Source organism: Stegostoma tigrinum, chromosome 16 (assembly GCF_030684315.1).
Source record: "Stegostoma tigrinum isolate sSteTig4 chromosome 16, sSteTig4.hap1, whole genome shotgun sequence".
NCBI classification, from domain to species: domain Eukaryota; kingdom Metazoa; phylum Chordata; class Chondrichthyes; order Orectolobiformes; family Stegostomatidae; genus Stegostoma; species Stegostoma tigrinum.
The window spans coordinates 16,054,832-16,081,896 of record NC_081369.1 but is presented as its reverse complement, the minus strand read 5'-3'; the positions used below and the strand labels follow the sequence as shown (position 1 = coordinate 16,081,896).

The 27,065-nt window shown below is 39.5% G+C and overlaps 1 protein-coding gene across 1 annotated transcript in view; it reads right to left on the bottom strand.

Moving 5' to 3' along the window:
* rspry1 (ring finger and SPRY domain containing 1) overlaps positions 1–27,065 on the bottom strand; it is a 51,127-nt gene that overhangs the window by 9,220 nt on the left and 14,842 nt on the right. Inside the window, exons 3-9 of the mRNA XM_048546615.2 lie at positions 25,370–25,482; positions 20,188–20,314; positions 17,336–17,394; positions 11,449–11,515; positions 9,045–9,176; positions 6,139–6,254; positions 114–257 (exon numbers count right to left, since the gene is read on the bottom strand). Coding sequence (XP_048402572.1) covers positions 114–257; positions 6,139–6,254; positions 9,045–9,176; positions 11,449–11,515; positions 17,336–17,394; positions 20,188–20,314; positions 25,370–25,482 — 758 coding nt within the window. The remainder of the gene's footprint in view (positions 1–113; positions 258–6,138; positions 6,255–9,044; positions 9,177–11,448; positions 11,516–17,335; positions 17,395–20,187; positions 20,315–25,369; positions 25,483–27,065) is intronic.

The window sequence follows — 27,065 nt, the reverse complement described above, 5'->3', positions numbered from 1 at the left end:
TGTTCATCCAGCTCTACACCTTGTTATTTCAGATTCACCAGCATCTGCAGTTTCTACTATCTACGAAATAAAGAGAGAGTCTGGTTCATTTAAAAAGTATTCCCACTACTTACATGATTAAGAAATTTACTATCCTTGGTCGCCCAACCAATCTGCATTACACCAGAAGTGATCACAGTTACTTCATAGTACCATACTCCAGAATCCACACAGAATGTACACCGCACACTCTCAAACGAGGATGCATCACATCGAGCCTGCAAGAAAATAAAACACAAAAATTGAACTTTTATGTAATACACGACAAAAATTTAAAGCAGAGTTTTGCATACTAAATCACAATACAAGTGAAATTGGAATTCAAAGAGAGTGAGGAAGTGAGGTTTCAGTTGTACAATACACTGAACATTAAATAATTGGAATCTGAACAGTTTTAAGGTTGTTTTAAGAGAAGTGATACAATGCAGATACACTAAAATCATACCAGAACTTAAAGATTAAGTTGGGAGATCATATCACACAGAGTTGGACTGTACTCTCATGTTGGAAAGAGGAAAGCCATCTAAAAATCAGGTGTCAAAACAGTAAAGCGATGAGTAAGATGGCAGTTGCAGAGAATCTATTTCTGTTGATGGGAGAATCCAAAATAAAAAAAAGAGTAATCGTAAACTTTGAGGTGATGGAACAATCAGCAAGTAGGTTCCCACATAACTGGGGTAGGAAGAAAACAGACAAGTCGCAAGCCCAAACGCAAACTTAAAAGTGAGATCAAGAGAATTTTGGAAGGCAAGTGTAAAAATGGATTAAACAGAGGTACAGATCTAAAATTACATTTTTTTGAGCAGTACACTTCTGTTCCTCTATTTTTAAGACGCAAACGCCCAAAGTCACAAGTTTAGCTTACAAAATGAAAAGGATCAAATTTTTCATGCATGAAAATCAGCATTACAAATTCAGCAAACTGTTTCAGTATCCAAATAGATCCTTCATCTAAATGTTTTAATATTGAAGCTGTGTAAATTCATCCAAATTCTAGGGGCAATGGATCATACTGTTAATTCACTGAACCAAATGAATGAACCAACCTCAGCAACCATAGACCCACTCAATTCTTGTCATTATTAACCCAATGTGAATTCTTTGGCAAAAAAAAAACAAACAAGCTTGATCTATAAAAGGACATCATTTTTCTAATCCATTTCAGAAGTGTTGTCGAGGTAAACTGCTCCTATGGCTCTGGGCTCAAGTGCAAAAGTATAAAATACTAAAGGTCAACAACTATTAGTTACACTTAAAGAAACAGCATCAATAAAGTTGCTTTGTCCTGGCATGCAAGTAGGGGCCATGGCAAATTTAGACCTTGGAGTTGCAAACACCCCAAAACGAAAAAGTTTATATTTACAATGTCAGATCATTTTAAGGCTGAACTGTTTGGGTGTACAAGCTTCAACCATTGTCCACTTCATCACATCTTCATAATTCTGTGATCAGAGATAATGGGAACTGCAGATGCTGGAGAATCCAAGATAACAAAAGTGTGGGGCTGGATGAACACATCAGAGCAAGCAACATCTTAGGAGCTCAAAAGCTGATGTTTCAGGCGTAGACCCTTCATCAGCTTTTCTGATGAAGGGTCTACGCCCGAAACGTCAGCTTTTGAGCTTCTACGATGTTGCTTGGCCTGCTGTGTTCATCCAGCCCCACACTTTGTTATCTTCATAAATTGAGAGATCAGGTCTCAGACTAGAATTAACGTGCTAAAAGGCAGTTCATTTAGTATTAGGTCTACAGTTCAGTTGGCTGGCTGGCTAGTTTGCAGTGTAGCGTGACACAAACAGCGTGTAATTGGTACCAAGAATCCTAACTAAGATCTCACCCCGACACGAGGGAGTAATTGATATTAACATTCTTTTAAATGCCTTGCCAAGATCAGTTAAAGCCTGGAGATCAAACCGTAGGGCTCATTTGCGTGGCATGGTACTACACCGTGAGATAAAATTACCTTATCACATCAAGGTATAAAATAAACAGAGATAGCATTAACGAGAAGGATTCACTAGTAGACATTAACAGATTTAGGTATGATTTATGCTTTATTCACCTAGTGTAAAAATGACCCTTTCCAAACGAAACTGACAAAAATTCAAATTGGACAAACAAAATAATGAACCAAAGCATTCCCCAGGGACCATGCAGACAAAAGTTGACTGTTTACAGTTTGGAGTAACACACAGAATGTTATGTCAGTTTGCTGAATGTTGCCATGTGTGCATATTTCCATTTTTATGAATAAAACCCACCAGAAAATGTGCATAATACTGGAAATAAATTGAAAGGAAACCTGAATATAAAAGAATTTCACCTTCATGAGAACAATTCTATCCAGACCAAAGTTAGTTTGTGGTGAGTGTGCATTTTAGTACTTCCTTATAAGTGTTAAATCCAGGTCTCTGCAATGTCCTTAAACACAATTCATTTTTAGAGCTGAGACATGCTGTTGTTGTACCACAAACACAAAACAGCTTGTTTTTAAAATATAATGATAGTTGTGTCAGAAGGTATCTCTTGCGTGAAAACATACTGTAAAGTTTCTCAAAACAAAAAAAAATGCTTCACCAGAACAAAGATTCTTAAGAATGGGCCCATTGAAAGTGAAAGTTTGAATTGGATTGCAACTTGCCATTGAAAATTCTGCTTAGGCTCTCCAGATCAATGAACTGTCAATGGGCTTACAGAATAATGTTTCTATGAATGGAAATGAGAAAAATTGACAAAAGCAGCACGCGGTGAACTCCAAGTACTTGTTATATCTACCAGTTAGTTAATATTTCATGTTGGTTTACAAAAATGTATCAAGCTGCAAGGTGGCCCCACCACAAAACTGGCTGTGCATCCCACAAGCGAATTTATCAGCATACAAGTTTCCTCAAATTGTGTCCATTCCCAATCCTTCAAAGAGGCTCTTAACCTTAAGAATATTCTGACATTTAGAAAAGCTTCCTAGTACCTTAAAATTTTAAACTACCAGTACATAATGAAACTCGATAGTTTTGCAGAATTTTTTTTTGAAAAAGGTTACGTTCAGTTCTTCAAAATCAGTACGCTTATGGCATTAATAAAACGGAGTTGGATTACGGAGTTGTTCATTTTTCTCTACCATGAAAAAATGTTTGCAAATGACACCTGCTTGCATTGGTTCATGCAAGATCAAAACGTGCTTATGGAAGTGAATCAGAGTGGAAACCTGAAAGCCCTAATGAGAGCTTCACGTCAGAAGAGGAGTACAATTTGTACCCAGACACTCCATTATGTCCACAGTCAAATACTACAACGCAGTCTTTTGTGAACATTTAATTCAATTCTCTTGTTCCCTTCAAGTCTCTATTTGGACTCGAGTTTTTTTTTAAAACATATAATCAAATGGACAGGATTTCATTTGGTTTTATTGTTGTCACACTTTGAGATACAGTGAAGTGTTGTTTTGCGTGTTTCACAAGCAGATCATACTATACAACATGCACCAGTATAGTAGAACAGCACGCAGCATACGGTGTTACAGCTGCAGAGAAAGCCCAGTGCAAGTGCATGAGAAGCAGGGGAGCTGTTCTTGAATCTGTTGGTGTGTACATTCTTTCCATCTTGAGATACAGAAGTCTGAGTGTATATATGGTGGGAGGGGTCTTTAATTATCATAGAATCTCTGGCCATTTAGCCCAGAATCCACACTGGCCCTCCAAAAGACATCCCACCCAGACCTGCCCCCTAGTCTATCTCTATGATTATGCTGGCTGCTTTCCTGACAACGTGGGAAGTAATGATGGAGTCAATGGACGCAAGGTTGGATTGAGAGATGAACTGGATTATGCTCATGACTAATCTCTTGCGGCCTTGGGAACAGCAGTTGCCACACCATACTATGTTGCATCCAGATAGGGTGCTTTCTAAGGCGCTTCTATAAAAATGGTTGAGTTTTTGTGGACGTGACAAATTTCCTTAGCCTTCTGAGGAAGTAGAGACGTTGTCCTGCTTGCTCGAACATGTTGACTTGGGTGGACCAGGACAGATTGTTGGTGATCATCACACACATCACTTGACACTCTTGACCACCTATCTCATTACTACTGACGCAGACAGCAGCGTGCCCTACACTCAGTTTCCTGAAATCACTGAACAACTCCTTTGTTTTGCTGATATTGGCGAGATTGTCTTTATATCATACCCCGAGCATTTAATTGCTTTCCTTGTACTCTCTCATGTTGTTTGAGATCCGATCTACAATGGTCATGTCATCAAACTTATAAATGAGAGTTGTAGCTGAATTTGGCCACAGTCGTGAGTGTACAATGAGTACAGTAAGGGAGCTGAGTACGCAGCCTTACGGGGGAGTGACATTGAGGATTATTGTGGAAGTACTGTTGCCTATACTTACTGTTTGCAGAAATTGAGGGTTCAGTCACAGGCAGAGCGCCGAGACCTAGGTCTGAGAGTTTGGTTTGAATTGTGGTGTTGAAGGCAGAGCTATAATCAATACGTAGGAACCTGACATAGGTATTCTTGTTATCCACATGTTTTAGGGCTGTGTGTTGGATCAGGAAGATAGCATTTGCTGTGGACCTAGTGTGTCAGTAGGAAAACCGCAAAGGATCAAGGCGACTCTGGTAGACTGGGGTTGATGTGAGCCTTGACCAAGCTCTCAAAGCACTTTATAATTATGGGAATCAGTGCCACTGGGCTGTAGTCAGAGGCATGCTGTAGGGTCTCTCTTTGGCACAGGGAGAAGGGTGGTCTCCTTAAAGCAGGTCAAGACTTCAAATTTAACTCAGCAGACTTTAGAGATGTCAGTGAACACTCCCACCAACTAGTCCACATAGGATCTGAGTGCACAGCCAGGGACTCCATCTGAGCCAGCCACATTCCATGGGTTCACTTGCAAGGCAGCGAATCTAACATTACAGCAGCGACCACAGGTATAGGTGCATTGAGGCAATTGGGACAGACGACATTGTTTCACTGACCTTCTATTCAGAGCAAGCATAGAACAGATTGAGCTCATCAGTTGGGGGATATATTGCTGCCTGCAATTTTTTTCAACTTTGCCTTGCATCCCGTTACATAGTGCAAATCTTGCCACAAACAACGGCTGCTCATTTGGTTATTCTGGGTCTCAGGTGCAGTTTAGTATTGCCTTTTAGACTTTGATGTCCATGCAAAGGTTGCACCTGGGATTTACTGTACAGGTCAGGGTCGCCTAAACTGAAAGCCTCACCACTTGGACTTCAGTAGAGAGTGAAAATCCTGGTTCATGCATTGTTTCTGATTGAGGAACATTCAGACTTCTTGGGCATGCAGTCTTCTACACACTTAGAAATGAAGTCTAGTAAAATCCCATGACTTCCGATTAATATAATACGATAATGTCTTATTTAGCCTGGCCGTTTGCTCAGTCATGTTAATTACTTATATAATTGTTAACTTTTAAAAGTTAAATGATTCTTAATAATTCAAGAATTTTATACTCCATGCACGCACTTAGCAAATTATAAACAAAAATATTTTAAATCTCATTCAAATGTGCATTTGAAAATTTGGTTTGCTCATAGAATTAAAATATTAAATCAGTCAGTCTCAAACTGCAAAGTGCAAATAAATTGTTTTAAGCCTACAAGTATGTCAAAGTACTGTAGGTTATCAGACATGACAGAGTCATACAGCAGGGGAACGGACTCTTCTGTCCAACGTGCCCATGTCCATCCCAATCTGACCTAGTCCCATTTGTCAGCATTTGACCTACATCCCCTCAGCTTTTTCAATTCATATACCCATCCCAATGTTGTAATTATACCAGCCTCCACAATTTCCTCTGACAGTTCCACACACACAGTTAGACAATAACCAAGCTAATATAAAATGATGCAGCATATTAAACATTGCATAAAATGCCTTTCCACAGAACCTTCTCAAAAATTCTGTGCAGTTTATTAATCTCCATTCTATGTTTATTGGTACTGGCCATACACTGAATTTTGAGTGACAACTTAAGTTAAATCCAGATTTCAGAAGCCCCTAAAAACAGTAGTGAAACCGAAATGAATTCTAACGTAGCAGCTCATGGCAAATTTAACAAATACACATACTCACCTCCAGACCATCTGGTGAAATTTTGAGGTATTCACTAACATCATTGCTGTTCAACATAGCATTAACGTGACTGAGATTTACTTTTTCATAAGTGAACTGCCTTTTCGGTTTCAAAACTGCATTTAAAAAGAAAAGCATAACAAATAACATTAGAGGAAATAACATCTGCAGCATTATCATTTCTTCAAAGGAGTAGCAAGATCTGGTGTGACAGGATGGCACTTAACTGAGCAGCTGCAGAGCACCATGGTAGTATAATAGGTGGGGATCAGGAGTAAGGGAGAAAATTACAAAGTCTGTAGCAGGGTTATGTATACCTATGAAAAACAAATGTACAATGTGATTAACAAGATGGGCAGATTGCTCCCTGGCATTGCTAAATATTGCGCACCACTACACGCCTGGCTTGAAGCAGCAAAACTGGGGTGAGAAAATATTCCTTTTCTTCTGAACGTCTTGCATTTTGGAATTGACAAGAAAATGGATAGGGTAGTGGAATCGATTAAAGACAACATTGCACTGCTCGAGAAAGAGCATGTCCAGATGGGTCAAAGACAATCAATTTGGCTATACACCAGGAAAAAAAGCGTGCAATTATATTGGTCTATAGTCTACATTGAACACCAACAGCGGGAAAGATGTAGAAGAACTAAGGGCCTGAAGATATGGTTGTGAAATTTGCTGGTATCACAAAAATAGGTAGGAAATTAAGTTGTGAACAGGATACAAAAGAGGCTATAAAAAGATTAAATAGGGCAAGTGAACGGACAAAGATCTGGCAATGGAGTATAATGCAGGAAAATGTAAAATTGTCCATTTTGCAGGAAAATAAAAAAAGCACATCTAAATGTGGCTGACTGCAGATCACAGATGTGCAGGGATCTGGGTATCCATAATTGATGAGTCACCAAAGGTTAACATGCAGGAACAGCAAACAATTACGAAAGCAAATAGACATTTGAAATTGAAGAGGAGGTGGTTTTCTTCAGTTATACAAGTCAGTAGTGTGACAGCATCTCAAGTACTGTGCGCAGTTCATTGTTAGAGCCGAGATTTCATTACTTTAAACTTCATTCTTTGAAAAATCTGGGTTTGGAGCTTTAAACAGCTAAGAGCTAAAATTGACTTGGTTTTGGGACCCCAGGTAAACCTTCTGTTAAAACAAATAAAAAACAGATCTAGTTTGCTCCCGAGGCCAGGCCTGGAAGTTCATTGGAAGTTAGTTTTTGACCAAGATTCTGCAGTTACCAGGCAAAAGCATTATGCTTAAACAAGAGCTAGCTATTAAGAGGCTCATACCTGGGGATTGGTTCCAGCAAGTCTGGAAAAGAACTTACGTACAAACAGATGACAGAGGTTGAATGGTGACTTGGACCTAGTGGAGGACAGAGTCTGTCTATCAGGGGAGTGGTCAGAATTTGGACTGGGTTTTGGACTGTTTTCAGTTTAAATAAAAGAAGCTGTCTGTTGTGCTCCAGCATGGGGGTATTAAAGCTCCCTACCTGACCTCCCTTGAACCTCCTGGGAGCTCAGAATAGATAAAAAAGGTAGTAATATTTGTCTAAGGGAACTGTAAAAGTGACCCTGAACACCATTTTGAAATTAAAAAGAAAAATAAACTACGAGGCCATCATGTGTGTGTGTGGAACAATGCAACATGAAAATCACAAATTATCTGGCCAGTAGTGTTTTCTCCCCCTCGATAAATTTATCCCTTAACTCTGTCTTTTGTGAATGTGGGTGAAAAAAGGTATGTGTTTCAATGGCACAGAACAATTACATTGCATTTTTGTCTAATTTTGCTCTGCTAAAGTAATAATACTGTTAATATATTGCCTAATCTTTGGTTTAAGATACAAAGCAGTGCCTGGAATTGACTATTCAAAGAGTCTGGGATTAGTTATTGAAATTTATGGTTAGGAACCAAATGGGATCAATTGAGGATCTTTGAAGGTGTTCATTTTACTGTGTTGCAAATGTAGAGATAGAAAGACCGATTTGGCTCAGTTATCTGTCTGTGTCATAACCACTGGAGTCAGTTCAAAGTGGGGTTAACTAGGCTAATACCTTGGTTGGGCAAGTTGTTTTACACGGAAAGACTGAATACACTTGGCTTCTATCTGTTGCAGTTTAAAAAGGGTAACAGGCATTTTGATGGAAAGATGCAAAATCCTGAAGGGTCTTGACAATCTACACACAGAGAGGACATTTCCTTTGATGAGAGAAACTACACCAACAGTTCACTCTAATAATCAGGTCATCCATTCAAAACAAAGTTGAGGCAATTCCCCGACAGAACAGCTCTATAGGTCTGGCGGGAAGAGGCAAGAGAGTTGCAGTGGGAGAGAGATTCCCGAGGTTTGTACGGAGGGAGGAGCTTTTGTGCTCCTAAGATGCTGCTTGGCCTGCTGTGCTCATCCAGCTCCACACTGTTAGCTCTATAGGTCTAGTGGGCCTTGACCTTTCCCACTGTGTGGGACAGCATGGGTGGACTAGTGAGTCTTGTCTGACACTGCATATTTCTAGGATGCATCAGGTTACAATTTGTTCCTTCAATATTATCTGATTGCCATCAAATTTTAATCCATGAATTTTATTAGAATTCAACTTGCAGCAGCAAGAACTTTTAAATTAAATTTGAAGTGGTAAATAGGGAAAGAGAGGGCTTCATTGGAGCCTGTATTGTACAAAATTCAAGGAAATTGGTGGATCAAGTCATTATGTTCAGTTACCCTTCAAACCCCTGCATTAAGGGATAACAATTTTGCAACCTGTAATTCTACTCATTAAAAAAGTCACTACGATGATTTTACAGACTATAAAGAAATGACAAATTACCAGTATCCCATCTGAATGTTACCAAATACTTTAGTTTGTGTTAAATGAGCACAAAATTTCAAACTTACATAAATTATCCAGGCTCCACTGCGCACAGAAGCCAACCTGTCGTTTGAGGTAATCTGAGTGATTTACCCAAGACTCCAACATAAGCAGCTGATCACTAATACATGACTCAGAGACTGTTAATTTATTTTCACCTGTAATTATAAGTTGTATAATTTCATTAAATACTTGCTGTTGGTAATTAATTCAAGTAATAAAAGATGCATTCCTTGCCCACATGAACATTTGCACTAATAATGCTTGTAGCTACATAAATTACACAGTAAACAGGACTGGTTTTCAAATTTTAAGAAGAACAACTCAAACAGTTAGACTACAATGTATAAACGAGTTGTATGCTACTTCAATTTTTAAAATATTGGGTGCTACCAATATGTAAATGCTGAGCTTATATTAAACATATAAATTGGTGTTAAGATCTCTCCTGGGAGATCTATGCAGAAGTAGATCTTCAATTCTTAAAAAAAGGTTTACTAGCACAGGGAAAATACAAAAACAAATGAGCCAAAACAGAAAAGCTCTAGTTATGAAAGATGATTTCATAATTTCCTTCACAAATTTTCAAGACTAAAAAAATTAGAGCTGAGAAATTGTGATTTGCTTTTAAAAAAAACAAACAATTGGAGAAAGGCTGTTCGACATTCCTCAACTACACAGTCAGTAGGTGACCAGCTGAACAGAAGTCCACACTTCAGTGATATTATAGTGCAGACAGGAGTCAAAGTGAAACATCAGCTTAAATCGGTGGAAGGAAGTTACACTGAGCTGCTAGTCAAGCTGATTAACTGACAGCTCTTGGAATCCTGGCAGAGCAAATAGCATGTTACTGGTATTGTAGGAAGGCTACCATGGAACTTGATCCAAGGGAAGTCAGGACTATTTGGTGAGGATCGATGAGCATCTTAAGGAAGTGCGGAGGGGGTGGAAAGAGTTTTATAGTTCAGATATTGTGCAGGGAAATGGGTGCACTCTTATTTTAGGAGAGGGTAATGGGCACACTGTTCTAACTGAAGTAGCACACCTTTCTTCAAGTTGAAAGAAAAGCAGGCCACACTTTTCCAGCTGCCTGTGAAGCACTGGGTTCGACTAAGCTTTTAAACAGGCTTCAAATGACCATAAATTATTTATGGGAGACAGGCGGTTGTTTCCAACACATTCTTTTTTAAAAATAATGGAAAGAAAGACGTGATGGGTCAGTCATGAATGACTCATGCCTCTTATCGAAAACCAGCAAAGCTACCTCACAGTGCCAGGGGCCAGAGTTTGATTTCACCCTCAGGCGACTGTGCATGTTCTCCCCTTATCTGTGGGGGCTCCGGCCAGGTCCAAAATGTGCAGGTTAGGCAGACTGGCCTGCTAGACTGCCCATAGTATCCGGTGGCGCGCACGCGCGTGCGTGTGCATGTGCGCGTCATGGAGAAAGGGTAGGGGGATGGGTCTGGGTGGGGTCAGCTGAAGGGCCTGTTCCCCCACTTGGGGATTCTATGATTTTGAAGTACAAGGGATTCAGGTAAAATTTTATTTTGTAGCATGCTACCAGGTAGAGGCAGAACACACATTAGACAGTCAGCCTGATGAGGACTCCATGATACTTTAAAGACCTTAATGCTGTACAAGATAATTGTTGCATTATATTATTTATCCTGAAAGTTGCAAATATTTGAAAAGAAAAAATAATAATGCCTGCCTGGGGGGGGGGGGGGGGGGTGCAGACCTAAGACATGAGCTAATGTTTATTACTCAGGCCAAGTGTAGGTGCTACCAATTCACTGTGTTAATTTTAAGTGTTTGAGCAGTGGTTGTTTTTCCCTTACCAAACTAAACTTGTGAACTCTGATTGGATCTCTTCCTCAATGTTTGATCACATAGCATTTGAGGAAGCCTACATAATTTTACTGCAGAATGACGAGTTATACACAGTCTTAGTCCACACCTAACTTTTCAAGCAAGACCGTGGGAAAAACCAGCTAAGAAATTGCAGAATATTATGCACGTAGCAAGGGGCTGAGACATTTAGACCAGATCCTGAAATGCTGTTAGCTACAATATGCGCTTTGGACCCAAGCACTATATGCAGAGAGAGAGAGAGGAAGAATGCAGGCTTGAACACAAAAGTACACAGTTTTATTGAGTCACAGTCTGTAGCGCATAGGACATCAACCTTCAATCTTGAGAGAATTCTGCATTATTCCAGGAGGGCTGAAAACCTGACTAAACTCAGCTACTCTTGAAAATTGAAAACATGATGATTTAGGACAATGTAAATGGAATCTGAATAGCAAGTTAATACATTACAATATTGCCAACTATTTAAAAAGACAGGTTTACTTTGAAAAATATCCTTACTACTACACTTTTGCAAGGTTCGTTTCTATATAGGTGTTCATTTCTACACAGCAAACTTACTTGTTTGGGCAAACTTTTCCAGGGCTATGAGGGAGAAAAGCATGACCATGGGGTGAGACTGCACACTCTGCAATATTAAAGAATCAAAAATTAAACAAATTCATCTAGTTTTAACTGTTTTGCCACAAGTTATTTCGAATAAACTAGGGACTCCGTAGGTTGTGCAGAACACTTTTGTTGGCAAAGGCAATGCAAGCAGAAAACAGATTTTCATACTTTGAGTCTGGTATCAAGCACAAACTAAATTAACTTGGCAACTGACTTCTTTTCAATAATGTGCAACCTGGACAGCCTGAAACATTTCAGAATCACCGAAAGACTTAATTTTAGAAAGTCAATTTTTAAAAGAGACGTTTAAATTTAAAAAGGTTGTGCTGATCAACTCAATTATCATAACTTTTACATCTCGTCAAAAATTGAACCAAAATCCACTGGTTTGTCCTTAAGCACTTAAAAACCATTTAAAAACAAGTGAGGTAGAAGAAACTTTCTAAACAGTATCTTGAAATTCATTACAGCTCTGCAGATGGCTCTAATCGTAAAAGTGAATACATAAGGTCATAATAAGAGCTCTTGCGGTGTTGTGGCAGTGTCCGTACCTCTGCACAAGTTCACACAGAAAGTATCTAAAACATGGATGTGAGTTTGCTCACTGAGCTGGATGGTTAGTTTTTCAGACGTTTCGTCACCATTCTAGGTAACTTCATTAGTGAGCCTCCGATGAAGCGCTGGTGTTAAGTCCCGCTTTCTATTTATCTGTTTAGGTTTCCTTGGGTTGGTGATGTCATTTCCTGTATTGGTGATGCCATTTCCTGTTCTTTTTCCTCAGAGGATGGTAGATTGATTTGGAGCCAGTGTGTTTGTTGATGGAGTTCCGGTTGGAGTGCCATGCTTCTAGGAATTACGGCAGTAACTGCCGTTTGGCCCAGCAGGTCAACTCTGCCATTTAAATCATGGCTGATGGGCATTTCAACTCCACTTCCCTGCACTCTCCCCATAGCCCTTGATTCCTTTTGAGATCAAGAATTTGTCGATCTCTGCCTTGAAGGCATCCAATGTCCCGGCCTCCACTGCACTCTGCGGCAATGAATTCCACAAGCCCACCACTCTCTGGCTGAAGAAATGTCGTCTCATTTCCGTTTTAAATTTACCCCCTCTAATTTTAAGGCTGTGCCCACAGGTCCTAGTCTCCCCGCCTAACGGGGACAAATTCCTAGCGTCCACCCCTTCTAAACCATACATTATCTTGTAAGTTTCTATTAGATTTCCCCTCAGCCTTCTAAACTCCAATGAATACAATCCCAGGATCCTTAGCCGTTCATCATACTTAAACCTACCATTCCAGGGATCATCCATGTGAATCTCCACTGGACACGCTCCAGGGCTAGTATGTCCTTCCTGAGGTGTAGGGCCCAAAAATTGGACACAGTATTCTAAATGGAGCCTAACTAGAGCCTTATAAAGCCTCAGAAGCACATCACTGCTTTTATATTCCAACCCTCTTAAGATAAACGACAACATTACATTCACTTTCTTAATTACAGACTCTACCTGCAAGTTAACCTTTAGAGAATCTTGGACCAACACTCCCAGATCCCTTTGCACTTCCGATTTGCGAATTTTCTCACCATTTAGAAAATAGTCCATGTCTGTATTTTTTCTCCCAAAGTGCAAAACCTCACATTTACTCACATTGAATTTCATCAGCCATTTCCTGGACCACTCTCCTAAGCTGTCGAAATCTTCCAGCAGCTTCCCCACCTCCTCAGTACTACCTGCCTGTCTACCTATCTTCGTATCATCGGCAAACTTTGCCAGAATGCCCCCAGTCCCTTCATCCAGATCATTAATATATAAAGGTGAACAGCTGCGGCCCCAACACTGAACCCTGCGGGACACCACTCGTCACGGGTTGCCATTCCGAAAAAGAGCCTTTTATCCCAACTCTCTGCCTTCTGTCAGACAGCCAATCCTCAATCCAAGCCAGTAGCTCACCTCGAACACCATGGGCCCCCACCTTGCTCAGCAGCCTCCCGTGAGGCACCATGTCAAAGGCCTTTTGGAAGTCTAGATAGTTGACATCTACTGGGTTTCCCTGGTCTAACATACTTGTTACCTCTTCAAAGACTTCTAACAGGTTTGCCAGGCACAACCTCCCCTTACTAAAACCATGCTGACTTGTTTTAATCTGACCCTGCACTTCCAGGAATTTAGAAATCTCATCCTTGACAATGGATTCTAGAATTTTACCAACTACCAAGGTTAGGCTAATCGGCCTATAATTCCCCATCTTTTGCGTTGATCCTTTCTTAAGGGAGGGAGTTACAACAGCAAAATTTTCCAATCATAGGGATTGCATATATTTATGTAACCTTACTTTGTAATTTAACCTGGGAATCCAAGCATCATCTGGTAAACCTATCCTGCAGTCTTTTGAAGGGCAGTACATCTTCCCCAAGACAATGCCCATAAAAGATCCCAGTACTTCAGAAATGGTCTGCATGATGAGTGAAGCTCATGCAAGGAACTGAAAGGGCAAAACTGCTCTAGTGACTTTTTTTAAAACGAAGAAGCTGCAAAGTTAACACTGCATTTCAATGATTCCTTTTCAGTCATATCAACGACCCAAATCTACAAATATCCATTAACAGACAAAAATCCCATTGCCTTGTCTGCTAAAAAACACTATTGATCAAGTTGTTTCAAGTTAAAAAACAGCAATTAAGTAAGGCTTTAATGAGTCTTAAAAGATGTGGCAAGTGTAATTCTTTAGCTACTGAATAAAAAAAAATTGAGAACAATTCTCAAGGATACCATATAATGGCACGTGGGGAAACCAAAGCAGAACAAACACTATTGCAAATAATCAAACATTATTGTACAATACATGTTGCTAACTCTGTATGCAGTCTACATCAAGGCAGAGTGCCCAAGTGCAGCTCAGTAAATCATTAACAACATCTTGCATCAGAAATCTCCCGAATACTGTAGGAAAGCTCATTAACACTGCACCATTATTTACCTCAGTTTAAAAAAAAGCCATTATGTATTGAAGCTAAACACCAGATTAGAAAAAGATTCCTTCTCCAGTGGACTGTTAAACTATGCTTAATTTCAATTCTTCAGAGTACACCCTTCGTTTAGTTTTTTAAAGAGTACATTGCTATAATCTGGCTGCCATGTCAAAAAAAATATAGTGACCCTAAAAATCTCAACTATAAGGTCTGCAATACGGATCAGAACTAAGGCGTTGGAGGGAATTAGGAGAAACAGAATAAACTTGGGCTGTTTTTCATTAACAGAGGTCTTTAGAACTTTTGGTAGTTCAATAAGGATGCTTTGATAGAAAATGCCTTTCAGTTGAGACAGAGTCCGAGACTGGGGTCATAAGTGTGTCTTCAGAGCAACCTCTGAATGTTTTCAATCTGGATTTTGCCATCACAAGCAGCAGCAGCAAATAAACAAAATAGTTGTACAGCATAAAGGCCTTTAAAAGGAAAATTAGGCAAATCCCTGCGGGAAGGGTGAAAGAGGGTATGTTGATCAGAGTCAAATGGAATCTTACATGAAGCTAAAATACAGAAAACAGGAATACAAGTAGATCATTCCCATTTGGCCCTTTATGTTGCTCCACCATTTAATATCACAGCTAGTCTCCCACCTCAGCATCTTGTTCCCACTTTCTCCTCCTTCCCTTTGATACCTTTAGGCCCCAGAACTATAACCCGTTTCTTGAAAACATTCAATGTTTTTGCCGTAACTACTTTGCGGAAGGCTCACCCGCTCTTGGGTGAAGAGATTTCTCCTCGTCCAAGTGATGAATGGCCTGTTCTACGTCCTTAAACTGTGATCCCTGGTTCTGGGCTCCTTGGTTCACAAGAACATCCTTCCTGTATTTTACTTTCTGTCTAGTCATGTTAGAAACATACAGATTTGCTGTCCACTTTTAGGACTGCAGCGATGTGGTAGTTGACCACCTTAGAGTAATTAGGGATAAATATTAGAGTTAGTGAAGCCAGCAATACCCACAATCCACAAACAAATTCAATACACCTGTAGAACCACATGGGTCTGCTTTGAGACTTTGTATGCTTTCAGCACACCAACTTTTACGTAGATTCTTTCTGCATTATGCTAAACTTGTAGATACGTTTCTTTTAAAAAGAAAAAACATTACTTAATACAACATTCAAACATTTCTGTAATTATGCTTGTTCTCTCAGCAGCTAACTTCATACAAAAAAGCCCTTTTTGGGGTGCCAAGTATTTAAAATGCTTTTGGAAACTTAATACTAAATCCTCACTCAAATTTTATACTTAGTTTCCAGTGAAGAATGCAGAATACACTATATTTAGAGGCACACAATAGCACGATTTCAACAGGTTGAATTATACTGTCATAATAATAGAAGTGTTTCACAAGGAATGCACAAGTATTTGGTTGCAGATGAGCAGCCACATTTCTTTAAATTCAAGGTGTATTTAAGTAAACATGCTGTATACTTGATACTTATGGGCTAAATGGCCCATTTTTGAACAGGTCTGTGCCAGACACCTCTTCAACCCATTCCACTATTCTTTATTCTCTACTACACTTATCTTCATTTCCCATAACTCTCAATAAATTCATACAATTGCAAGTTCCACATTTTACCACAGAATAAAGAAATATGTAACTTCTGACTGCCCTATTCAATTGACCAGTACATTTTTGAGTTCAAGATTCCCACTCAAAACCTATCTACATGAATCTACAAGGCTCATGAAACTACCTATTCGGAGAAATGAGCCTCAGCTGCTTTACCATCGCCTGACGGTAATAACCCTTCTGTTCTGATATTACTTGCGAATGTCCTTTTGTTCCATTATTTGCTTCAATAATTGAGCGAAGATTGTAGCAAAGAACTGGAGTACTAATTTAGCTAAATTCGTTAATTAGCAGCTGGCTGTTAAGATTATGAACTAAAGGTTGACATCACTCCAACCATTGAGAGATTAATGACTTCAATTGCATTTAGTCAACTAACATTTTTCAGTTAATTTTCTGGCTACCAAATGTTCAATGCCCACAAAACTAAATGAATATTTCTGGGCTCTGTATGAACCACCCTACAAATTAACAGATTTTTCTGTGAGATGATGATATTGAACATCCAAGTAACAGACTTGCTTCAAAATAAAATTTTCTTGATGTCAAAAAGCCAGAGTGTAGAAGTTGTGAAGAGAAGTGTAATCCCTGTCCAGAAGACAGCATCAGCATCACCAAAGCACTGCTGCTGCATCATCCACAGGATGCACTGCAGAATCTCAGAATTATAAGTAGCAAACTCCTTCTCCATAAAACTTTGCCAGCAAGAATACAACCCAAAGATACAGGAGCAGAATTAGACCTTGCAGCCCACTGACTCTGCCCTGCTGTTCGATCATGGCTAATGTTGCTCAGCCCCATTATCAAGCATTACGTCATCATTGGGTCAACAATTGCAATGACAACTGCAGTTTAAGACAGCCCATTACCTTGTGTCTTTGAACTCTGCATTCCTCTAGCACATCCTCCAACCACGGCATTTGAGCCTTCGGCAGTCTGGCCCTCAAGTTTGAATTCTTTCCCAAAACCTTTTCATCTTCATTTTAGACACTTATAACAACTCCTCAATCAAAATTTAAATCAGCTATCCTAAATATCTCCTTTGTCAATTAGATGGACAAGATATGTATTTTGGGTTCATGTTATTAATCCATGACAGTCTTAAAAGTACATGATCCAAAATCAGCAAGTATCACAAAGACAACTCGTTGATACAACAATTTGTTCATACTTAGACGTTTATAGTTTTCAGTAATTTGACTCAAGATATCTACTACACCGAAAACTTCCAATACTCACCAAACTTTCCAGTAAATATTCCAATGTTCCTGGACTGAGAAGACCTATGCTGGCAGGACCTAGAAATGATACAAGCTGGATTACACAACTTGCAGCCTTTCCACAGAAATCAGTGATATCACTGAAAAATTAATCAGAATTGCTCTTAAAATATCAATGTTTTGAAGAAATGCATACTATTTCAAAAGTTGCGTATTTGTTTCCAGGCCTGCCAATTAAATGCTCTGATAAAGAACACAATTTTGATTTGTATTCAAACAAAATGTTCACAACCCTCACCACATATTAAATAAATAGGGGCATAACATGACCCAACTTACTCTACCTGTGTTGCAAGAACTCTTCTGGCTGTTCAACAATGCCCATTACAGTTCCCAGTTGTGCTCCAGATGCATCTATACCTTTGTCTACAGTACCAGAAGCGCACACAAAATTTTACGTACACAGAAGGAGTTTCAATTTACAAAAGGAAAAACATGCAAGTACTTTTGGTGAGGCGTTCTTCATAATCAGAACACCCTTTGAAATACAAGAACAACATTCAGCAAATGAATGAAGCCAGTCCTGGCATGCTTTTTCTCCTCCCATTCTTTTCATTATTCATTGTTTGGATTTCAGCAGCATTGGAAAGGCTGCCATTTACGATCCATTATGACATTGTGCTTAATGACCTCTCAACTGTTCTAAAAAGGTGTAAAGGTACGCTCACTGTTCTTGTTATTCTCTGTATGTGTAGGATTGGCTTGGTGGATTATTTCAGAATTGCTAAGCTTGAGTGGCAACCGGCAACCTGGAGAAAACAATGTTAAACCTGCTGCTTCTCCAACTTGCTCTTTGCACCCAACGCCTATTAGCAATTTTAAATGAAGGCTGTTGAGTAGCATTAAAATATAAATTCAATCTTTTTTAAAAAAATAAAGCTGTAAAGGTTAAGAGTTTGACAATTTAACAAGATATAGTGCAAAGCAGTAACCCTGCCCCCTACAATAGTCCAAATTAGAAAAGCTAGTTTTTTGTGGATCCTAACTTTCATCCGGATATATTCTCAACCGGCTACTTCTCCTAGAAACCACAATCATGTGACAATGTTAACAATTCCATTATGTTATGTTTCTGCAAATATCATGTACACAACATACAAACTCATTGACATGTACAGCTATATACAATGAAGATTTAAAATGCAAAACTATAGAAGGCATCATGTCAACAGTGGTGATAGTGGTGATCACTATTAGGTGGTGCCAAACAGTTTTAGTATCACGAGTGCTGCAATAGGAACTTCCGTCCCATCCACCCTGTTCAGATTGAGAAGATTCTCTGCACAATAATGGAAGTTAAATTGTCTACTAACTTCCTTTTTGGATGTTTAAAAATACCCTGTTCCTACTGCTAACAATAGTGTGAGACTCAGCAATGCAGATCAGGAACATTCAACAATAAACAGAAGAAACGTAATCCACTCATTTTCAAAGATGTAACTATTCAGAAGGATAATGGGAATCCTCCAATGAAGTACATTGACTTTCTGAAGGCATTTGATCAGGTGCTGCACAAGAAGGTGAATACACAAGGGAAAAATCACATGGGATTAGGGGTAATTAATCAGCTTGGGAGAGGTTTGGTTAAGCAACAGAAAGTAAGTCAGGATCTTTATTCAGATTAGAAATATGCAACTTGTGGGTAACCAGTGTTTGGTCCTTGGATCGCAACTACTTACAACCTATACTAAGTGACTTGGATATTGGCAGTGAAAGCATTTCAACCAAATTTGTAGATAACACTAAAATAGGTGGGGAATGTAAGGTGCAATGAAGGAACAAGAAATTTAAAGATGGATACGGATGGGTTAGATGAATGGGCCAAACTTTGGCAAAACGAGTTTAATGCAGTTTAGGTGTGAGGTTATCCATTTTGGATGGAGGATTAGAAAGGAAACTAATGTAAATGGAGAGAAACTTCAGAGTCCTTCATTACAGAGGGATCTGGGTATCTGTACACGAACTACAAAACTAGAACACAGATACACAAGGAAGACAAATGGAATCTTGGCATTTATTGCTAAAGGAGTAGAGTATAAAAGTAGAGAAGTGTGGCTGCAACTGTACAAAGTATTTGAGAGACTGCACCTGGAGTACAGCATACAATTTTGGTTCCCTTACTCGAGAAGGGATGTAGTCGTATTAGAAGCAGTTCGGAGGAGGTTCCCTAGATCGATTCCAGAGATGAGGAATTTGTCTTATGAAGAGACAGTAGTTTAGGCCTATAGTCTCATGCTCAGAAGAACAAAAAAAAAGAGATCCAACTGAGGCATATAAAATATTAAAAGGGGATTAACGAAATAGCTATAGAGGGGATGTTTCTTCTTGTGGGGCAATGTAGAAGAACAGGTAAGGGGTAGCAGTTTTAAAAACACACAGGTGGAAAAATGACATCTCTCAAAGGGTCATGAATCTGTGGAACTCTACCCCAGAGTGTGTTGGATGCAGGTACATGGAGTAAATTTAAGGAAGATGACATTTAAAGGTTATGGACAGCAGGCAGCAAAGTGCAGTTGAGATCAGATCAGTCATGATTGTACCACCTGGCAGAGCAGGCTTAAGGGACCTAACTCTTGCCTAGCTCTTTTGTCAATCTTGGTAAAATTCCAAAACTACTTCACAGAATGCCTCATCTGTTTATTGTCCAAGTTAATTACACAAATCTTTCAGATGCTGCACTGTTTCAAGTATCGTCATTTGCCCAGTTACTATATAATAGAACAGCATTTATCTAAAAGATCAAAGACAAGTACAAACGATTGCTTTGTGTGCAGCCAAGAAATTTAGGGCTAAAAGAATTGGTTGTCATACCTGCCAGCTTTTCAGCCAGGCATCCCAATACTGCAGTAGTGTTACGGTGTTTAGCTGGATTGCAAGCATCTTGCTTTGCTAGCGATGCACTTAAGTTCAACATTTCTGACAGTTTCTGCAATGCATCCTTAAATGATAAAATTAGAAAAGCCATTCAGTGCGCTTATACATTCAGTGTTCACTTTAGTCTAAAAATCGACCGTATACATCAAAACACAGCACTAAAAAAACTTTGAGGAAATATGGCTACTGGTCATGTTAATCACATTTCCTCTCATTTCCCTTAACTGTAAGTCACATTCAAATAAGGGCTAATCTTCTGCCTAAATAGAACTTTTTAAAAAAAATATGCTGGACAAGGATTAAGATTACTGTCTAAAGTCAGACCAGTTTGATTACTTTTACCTATTATTCCATATTTACATGCCTTGTTCATTTGGAAAAACAAACATTTGAATTGTAGGTAGCAGTCTACTCATGGTAGGTTTAACTTCAGACATGGCAGGTTATCCCAAAGCATGCTAAAGTGATTAATTAAAATTCAAGGTTAGCTACCATGAGACCAAAATGAATACTGCTGCTCCTAAAACATTACTTGCACCAACATGTCGTGGACAACAGCCACTTTACCTAAATTATGGAGTACAGGTTAAGTGAATGCCTCAGTACTAACTCATTCTAATTTAAGGTTACATTTAAACAGAAATGGTGGTAACAGGAAGAAGAAAGTAAGAGTGAGGTAGCAGCATTGGGTAAATGTCAGTGATTTGCAATCCAAAACCCAAATTTTATTATCTGAGAATTGTGTTCAAATCCCACTGTGGCAAACAGTAGCATTTGAATTCAATAAACTTCTTTGGTAAAACACTGGCCTTACTGCAAGCAGATAACCACAATCTATGGTTGTAAAAATGAATCAGGATCACTAATGTTTGATGGAGAATCAGACCTGCCACTTTTACCTAGTCTGGCCTACATTTTATTCCAGACCCACAGCAATGTGGTTGACTATTAAACTGCCATCTGCAACTTAAGGAGAAACAATAAATATTGGCCTAGCCAGAGACAGAGACATTCACATACAAATGAATGAATTAGGGAAAAAGCAAATTATATATGCTCATGGCAAATCAGAACTCAAAAAGGGACAACAGCAATACAGACAATAAAAACTGTAAAGGGAGTAAAGATTAAATTTTTTTTTGTGGTGGAAGGTTTGTCATGAAACTCCCAGGAGGTCAAGTATGAGAGTCTTTGTTTCACCCAATGTATTGGTGATCTGGATCTTGGTATGCAGGGGAAAATTTAAACTAAAAAGTGGATCATACAAAACCTGGTAAGCAGATGAAATTTAACGCAGCAAAGTGGGAGATTATGCATTTTAGTTGGAAAAGCATGGATAGTCTGTATAAAACAAGGGTACACAGTTAGGGGGTTAGAGAAGCAGAAGGCCTGTGTGTTTATCTGCACTGACCATTTTAAAAAAAAAAAGAGTGGTCTGACAGGTGGAGAGCGCTATTAAAGCATACAGTATCCTAGACTGTATTAATAGACCAGAGTATAGGGCGAGAGCGAGAGCGACCCCCTTTGGTCCAACTTGTCCATACTGACCAGGTATCCTAAATTACTCTAGTCCCATTTGCCAGCATTTGGCCCATACGTCTCCAAATCGTTCCTATTCATGTAGTCATTCAGATGCCTTTTAAATGTTGTAACCGTACCACCCTCCACCACTTCCTCACCACCACACACACACGCACACACACACCTGTGTGAAAATGTTGCCCCTTAGGTCCCTTTTACATTTTTCCCCCTCTAACCTTAAACATATGACCTTAATTCTGGGCTCCCTAAACTGGGGAAAAGACCTTGGTGATTCACCATATCCATGCCCCTCAAATTTTACAAATCTCTACAAAAGGTCATCCCTCACGCTCTGATGCTCATCAGCCCCAGCTTGTACAGCCTCATCCTATAGCTCAAAGCCTCCAACGCTGGCAAAATCATTAAAAGATTCAGAAAAGATTTACAAAGTTCAAATGACATCTTTCCAAAGCAGAATATTGCTCAGCACTCCAAATGCCAGATGATTATAGAAGGGATGCAAACACATTGGAGTGGCTGCAGAAGCTTACAAGAATGATTCTGTTTTCAGGCATTAGACACTTCAATTAGGAGTCTAGAGCAGAACGGTTGGATTTGTTCACATTGGAGAGAATAATAAAAGGGGACGAGATTTTACTGAAGCTTGATTTTAAAAATCAAGGGAGAAACGCTCCCACATGCATAACATTCACAATGAGGCTGCACAGGTTTTGAAAAGTGATTTGCTTAAGTCATAAAAGGAGGAAAAACACATCTACATAATAAATGGTCTAGTTCTGGACACCACCTTGAAGATCAGTGGAAGCATGTTCAGTCAAGGCATTCAAATTAACATTAGATGAGCGTGGAAATCAAAACGTGCAGGATTATGGGATAAGGCAGGACATTGGTACTAACAATAATGGGAACTGCAGATGCTGGAGAGTCCAAGATAGCAAAGTGTGGAGCTGAATGAACACAGCAGGCCAAGCAGCATCTCGGGAACACAAAAGCTGACGTTTCGGGCCTAGACCCTCTCTGATGAAGGGTCTAGGCCCGAAACGTCAGCTTTTGTGCTCCCGAGATGCTGCTTGGCCTGCTGTGTTCATCCAGCTCCACACTTTGCTATGTTACATTGGTACTAAATCCATTTGGAGAGCCAGGGCAGAGAAAATGAGCTAAATGGTCTCTTTCTTTCTATGCTGTAACATTTCTCACCAGAAGCATTGAAAGAGCAAAGAAAGAACAAAATCTTTCCTAATTATTTAACCAAAAAAAAAAATGCAGTGACAATGCTTCATCACATGCTTATAGAGTTATGGTGTCTACAAGAGAGAATTGGCACAATTGTTATGTTGCTGCCTTGTGTCACAATGAGATTAATTTCTATTTACACAAGCTTTTTGGGGCAGCTTTCAATCTACATTGATTCTAACACAGGAGGCCATATAGGTTCTCAACAAGAACCTAACTAATGCCAGCATTCTAAAGGATGGCCATTTGCCCATTTTCAGCTGGTCACTGTTGTGTACAGAATTGTTTGTGGTGCACACCAACTGCTCTGCTGTAGTGAAGCACCAGCTTGGCCTGGGACTCATTTTTTCCTCCCCAGAGCTACTGACAGTCACATCCACAGGCAAGATTGATTTTACAGCATTGAAATTCCTCGCCTGAATGTTGGTTAGATTCGTGATGGAGTTATTCAAAGCTGAACATGTCTAAGCCCAAGGAAACAGGCTATTAAATGCAACTGTTTCTTTCAATTCCCCGTCTTAAGTTAAACCTACAAGTGTAATAGATGCAAACTCTTTCATGTTTGAGTACTATAATGTTGTCTGGAACTGTATTTTTACCATGGGTTTTGAAATATTTCACATTATGTATACGTAGTTTGGTTTATTTTTCCATCCTTTTGGCAATCTGAAAAATTTGTGCCTGCCCTCACTGAGCAAAGAAGTACTATCAAATCAGATTTCAATTTGGGAGTGGACTGGTCCAAAAATTACATCAGCAGGGATTGTAGCACATTTTTTTTTAAAAAGAAAAAGAAAAGTAAATGAGTTACCAGCCTCTCCAGCCCTGTGCTTAAAGTTGCAAAAGAGGTCTACACCTATTCCCTCAAATCACCCTAGGGACTGGCACATTAAATGAAAAGTTTCTATGTTTATACATAGTTTGGTGGGCAGGATGATTTAAACACTTCATGAATTAATTTTGACAGATTTTAAAAGTTACCCATTCAATTCAATTGAGATTGCTTATCTATTAACTAGAAAACATTTGGATTCAACTTTGATTTATGTCATTAGTTTATAAAATACATTGTCTTTGGCAACAGTACATTCAGAGGAGTGCACACTTTTTTGGTCTCTTATTGAAGGAGGGATATACTTTTCTTGGAAGCAGTACAAACTGGATTGGTTTCCGGGATGAGAATCATGCTGTGTGATAACATAGGCTGAATTTACTCAGGCTATGTACAGTGGAGTTTAAAAGACAAGTAATCTTGTTGACATATAGCAGATTCCGAAGAGGAAATTCAGGCTTGTTATAAGTATTTCAAGGGTTAAGCTACAGATCATGGTTAAATTGATTAAATGACCACACACAAACATATATGGAAACAGGAAGGCTCCTGCAGTAATGCCCGTACCTCCGGGCCAGAAGATCTGGTTCAAGATCCATCTACAATATTATACTATGTCTGAACAATTGATTTTTAGAAAGTGCAAAGTAGTGGTACTGAGGCTGTGGTCAGTCAATGAACTCTCTCAAATTGGGGGGGGAGAGGGAGGGGGAGAGGGAGGGGGAGAGGGAGGGGGAGAGGGAGGGGGAGAGGGAGGGGGAGAGGGAGGGGGAGAGGGAGGGGGAGAGGGAGGGGGAGAGGGAGGGGGAGAGGGAGGGGGAGAGGGAGGGGGAGAGGGAGGGGGAGAGGGAGGGGGAGAGGGAGGGGGAGAGGGAGGGGGAGAGGGAGGGGGAGAGGGAGGGGGAGAGGGAGGGGGAGAGGGAGGGGGAGAGGGAGGGGGAGAGGGAGGGGGAGAGGGAGGGGGAGAGGGAGGGGGAGAGGGATGCACACGGTGCGATGGTGGTGGTGGTGGGGAAGAGGTCTAATGTACAGACTTTGACCCAAGTCAACACTAGTTTACCTGGCAAACAAATTTAAAACTTGGCAGCAGAGTCCCTGGTTGAGGAGGATTGGGGTTGTCGATAATTTATCACTCATACAAAGGAGAAACATACTTGTTCAAAGGCTTGAATTGTCAACAGTATGCTGCTGACCTCTAACCTTCAAATAAATTCAAAAGTAAGAGCAATTTTAGTTTATTAGGGGATCAAGAGATTATATGGAGTGCAAAGGAAATACATGATAAGCTGGAATAGTGTGGGTGGCTTTAGGGACCACATGGTCTACACTCTTAAATTCTATTTCTGTTGATGTCAAGCGACTTGCCATCATTGCAGAACCCAAACATTTCCAATAAGTAGCCTTTTTATTTCAGGGTCAAATTAATACAAAGAATTGATAAATATAAAATTTAAAAATAAAAGACAGGCAAGACAGAGAGTGACAGAGCATGGCAAGTCATGCATCACTTACTTTGGTTGGCAGTGGACACTCATCGAGCAGTAAAGTAATGACAGCTGGCCCTAAAGGATCTTCTAGAGGAATAACTCTAATCAGGGACTGTACTACTTCCAACCAACCTTCGTCTATCACCAAGGAAAAAGAATAAACATTAGATTCAGTCCAAAATCAGTCAGTAACTACAGCAAACACACTTCTTCAGAAAGTTTTTATTTCTGTACTAAAGTTGGAAATTCTTCTAGTAGTAGGTGTTTAGAAAATTTTTGTTCGATCTTTATGGAACCCACAGCCCAATGAAAAAAGTGGTCTTTAAAGTTAAGAACAAATATGAAACAAATGACAATACACTGAACAAAACATTATGTATCTGACTACTGATAAATTTGCAGTTTTTACTTCCATTACAAGCAAATGTATTGATTCAAATTCAAAACTCTTGGCACTGACTGTTATATGAAGTCATGTTTTGCCCACCAGTCCAAGGAATCACCCACTTAAAATGGTGCACTGATTGACAGCAACACACAAATTATGCTCTATTTTAAATGCCATTAGTTTTCTCAACAATGAAACTTTAGATCTAATTTTCATACAAATCTTCCTGCTCCATTCCACAAATTGTAACATCCAAGCATGGCATCCATAATGAATTTCAACAAACAGTCCACCAAAAAAAAACACTGGCACAACTTAAATTAACACAACTGAGTGAAGTGCATACTAATAAAGCCATTTGTTTGAGTCTTGGTTCATTTCATGGAAGGTTGTATTTTACAAATTTTGTTTGAGGCAGCTAGCCAGGATTATTGATGAGGTAATGCATTTAAATGTAGTCGACATTGACTTGAACATGGCTTTTGATAAGGTTCCTCATGACTAGTCAAAAACTAAGAGCCCACGGGATAAAAAACTTGCTGAGAGACAAAGGGCAGCATGATGGTAGAAAGAAGAATCTGTGACTGAATGGGTTGTCCTGGTGGGGCTCTACAGGGCACTGTTCTAGGGCCTTACTATTTGAACACAGTAATGATTTGTACTCCAACATAAGAGGCACGATCAAGAAATAACAGACGTGAAAACTGGTTTGGTGGTAAATAGTGAGGAAGATAGACATTAACTGCAGGAGGATATCAACCCTTTGTTCAGGCAGGCAGAGCAGAGCAGTGACAAACGGAATTCAACCCAGAAAAGTATGAGATAATGCACTTGGAAAGCGTCAAGGTGGCAAAGAATTACAGAATGAATGCTAGAACCCTGGAAAGTACTGAAGATCAGAGGACTTCATGTTCTTTTGGGTTTCTTCTTTGCGATCTTAAATTGTTCACACCATATCCTCAAACTGATCCCTAGTACGCATGGGGGTAGGTGGTTGGTAGTCGGTAATTAGGAACAGAGCTCCTGGGTTTATCCTGTCGAGTCTCATTAGAATTTTATAAGTTTTTTTTCCAGATTCTCAAACTTCCATTATCATCATTGCTGGCAATTCTAAGTACCAAGAATCCTAACAAACTTCCTGTGCTAGTTTCCCAATATAGCATGGGGAAGAGATGATCCAAAGATACAAACAAATTTCTTCCATCCTTTTAAGGCCATAAGACTGTCTCTCTCTCCAATTTCCAAGATGGCAGCAGAGTACGGCTGCTGAACCAGAGATCATCTACTCCTATTGCTTTTCATTTCCCCTTTTAAAAAACGTAAGATTTTCTTT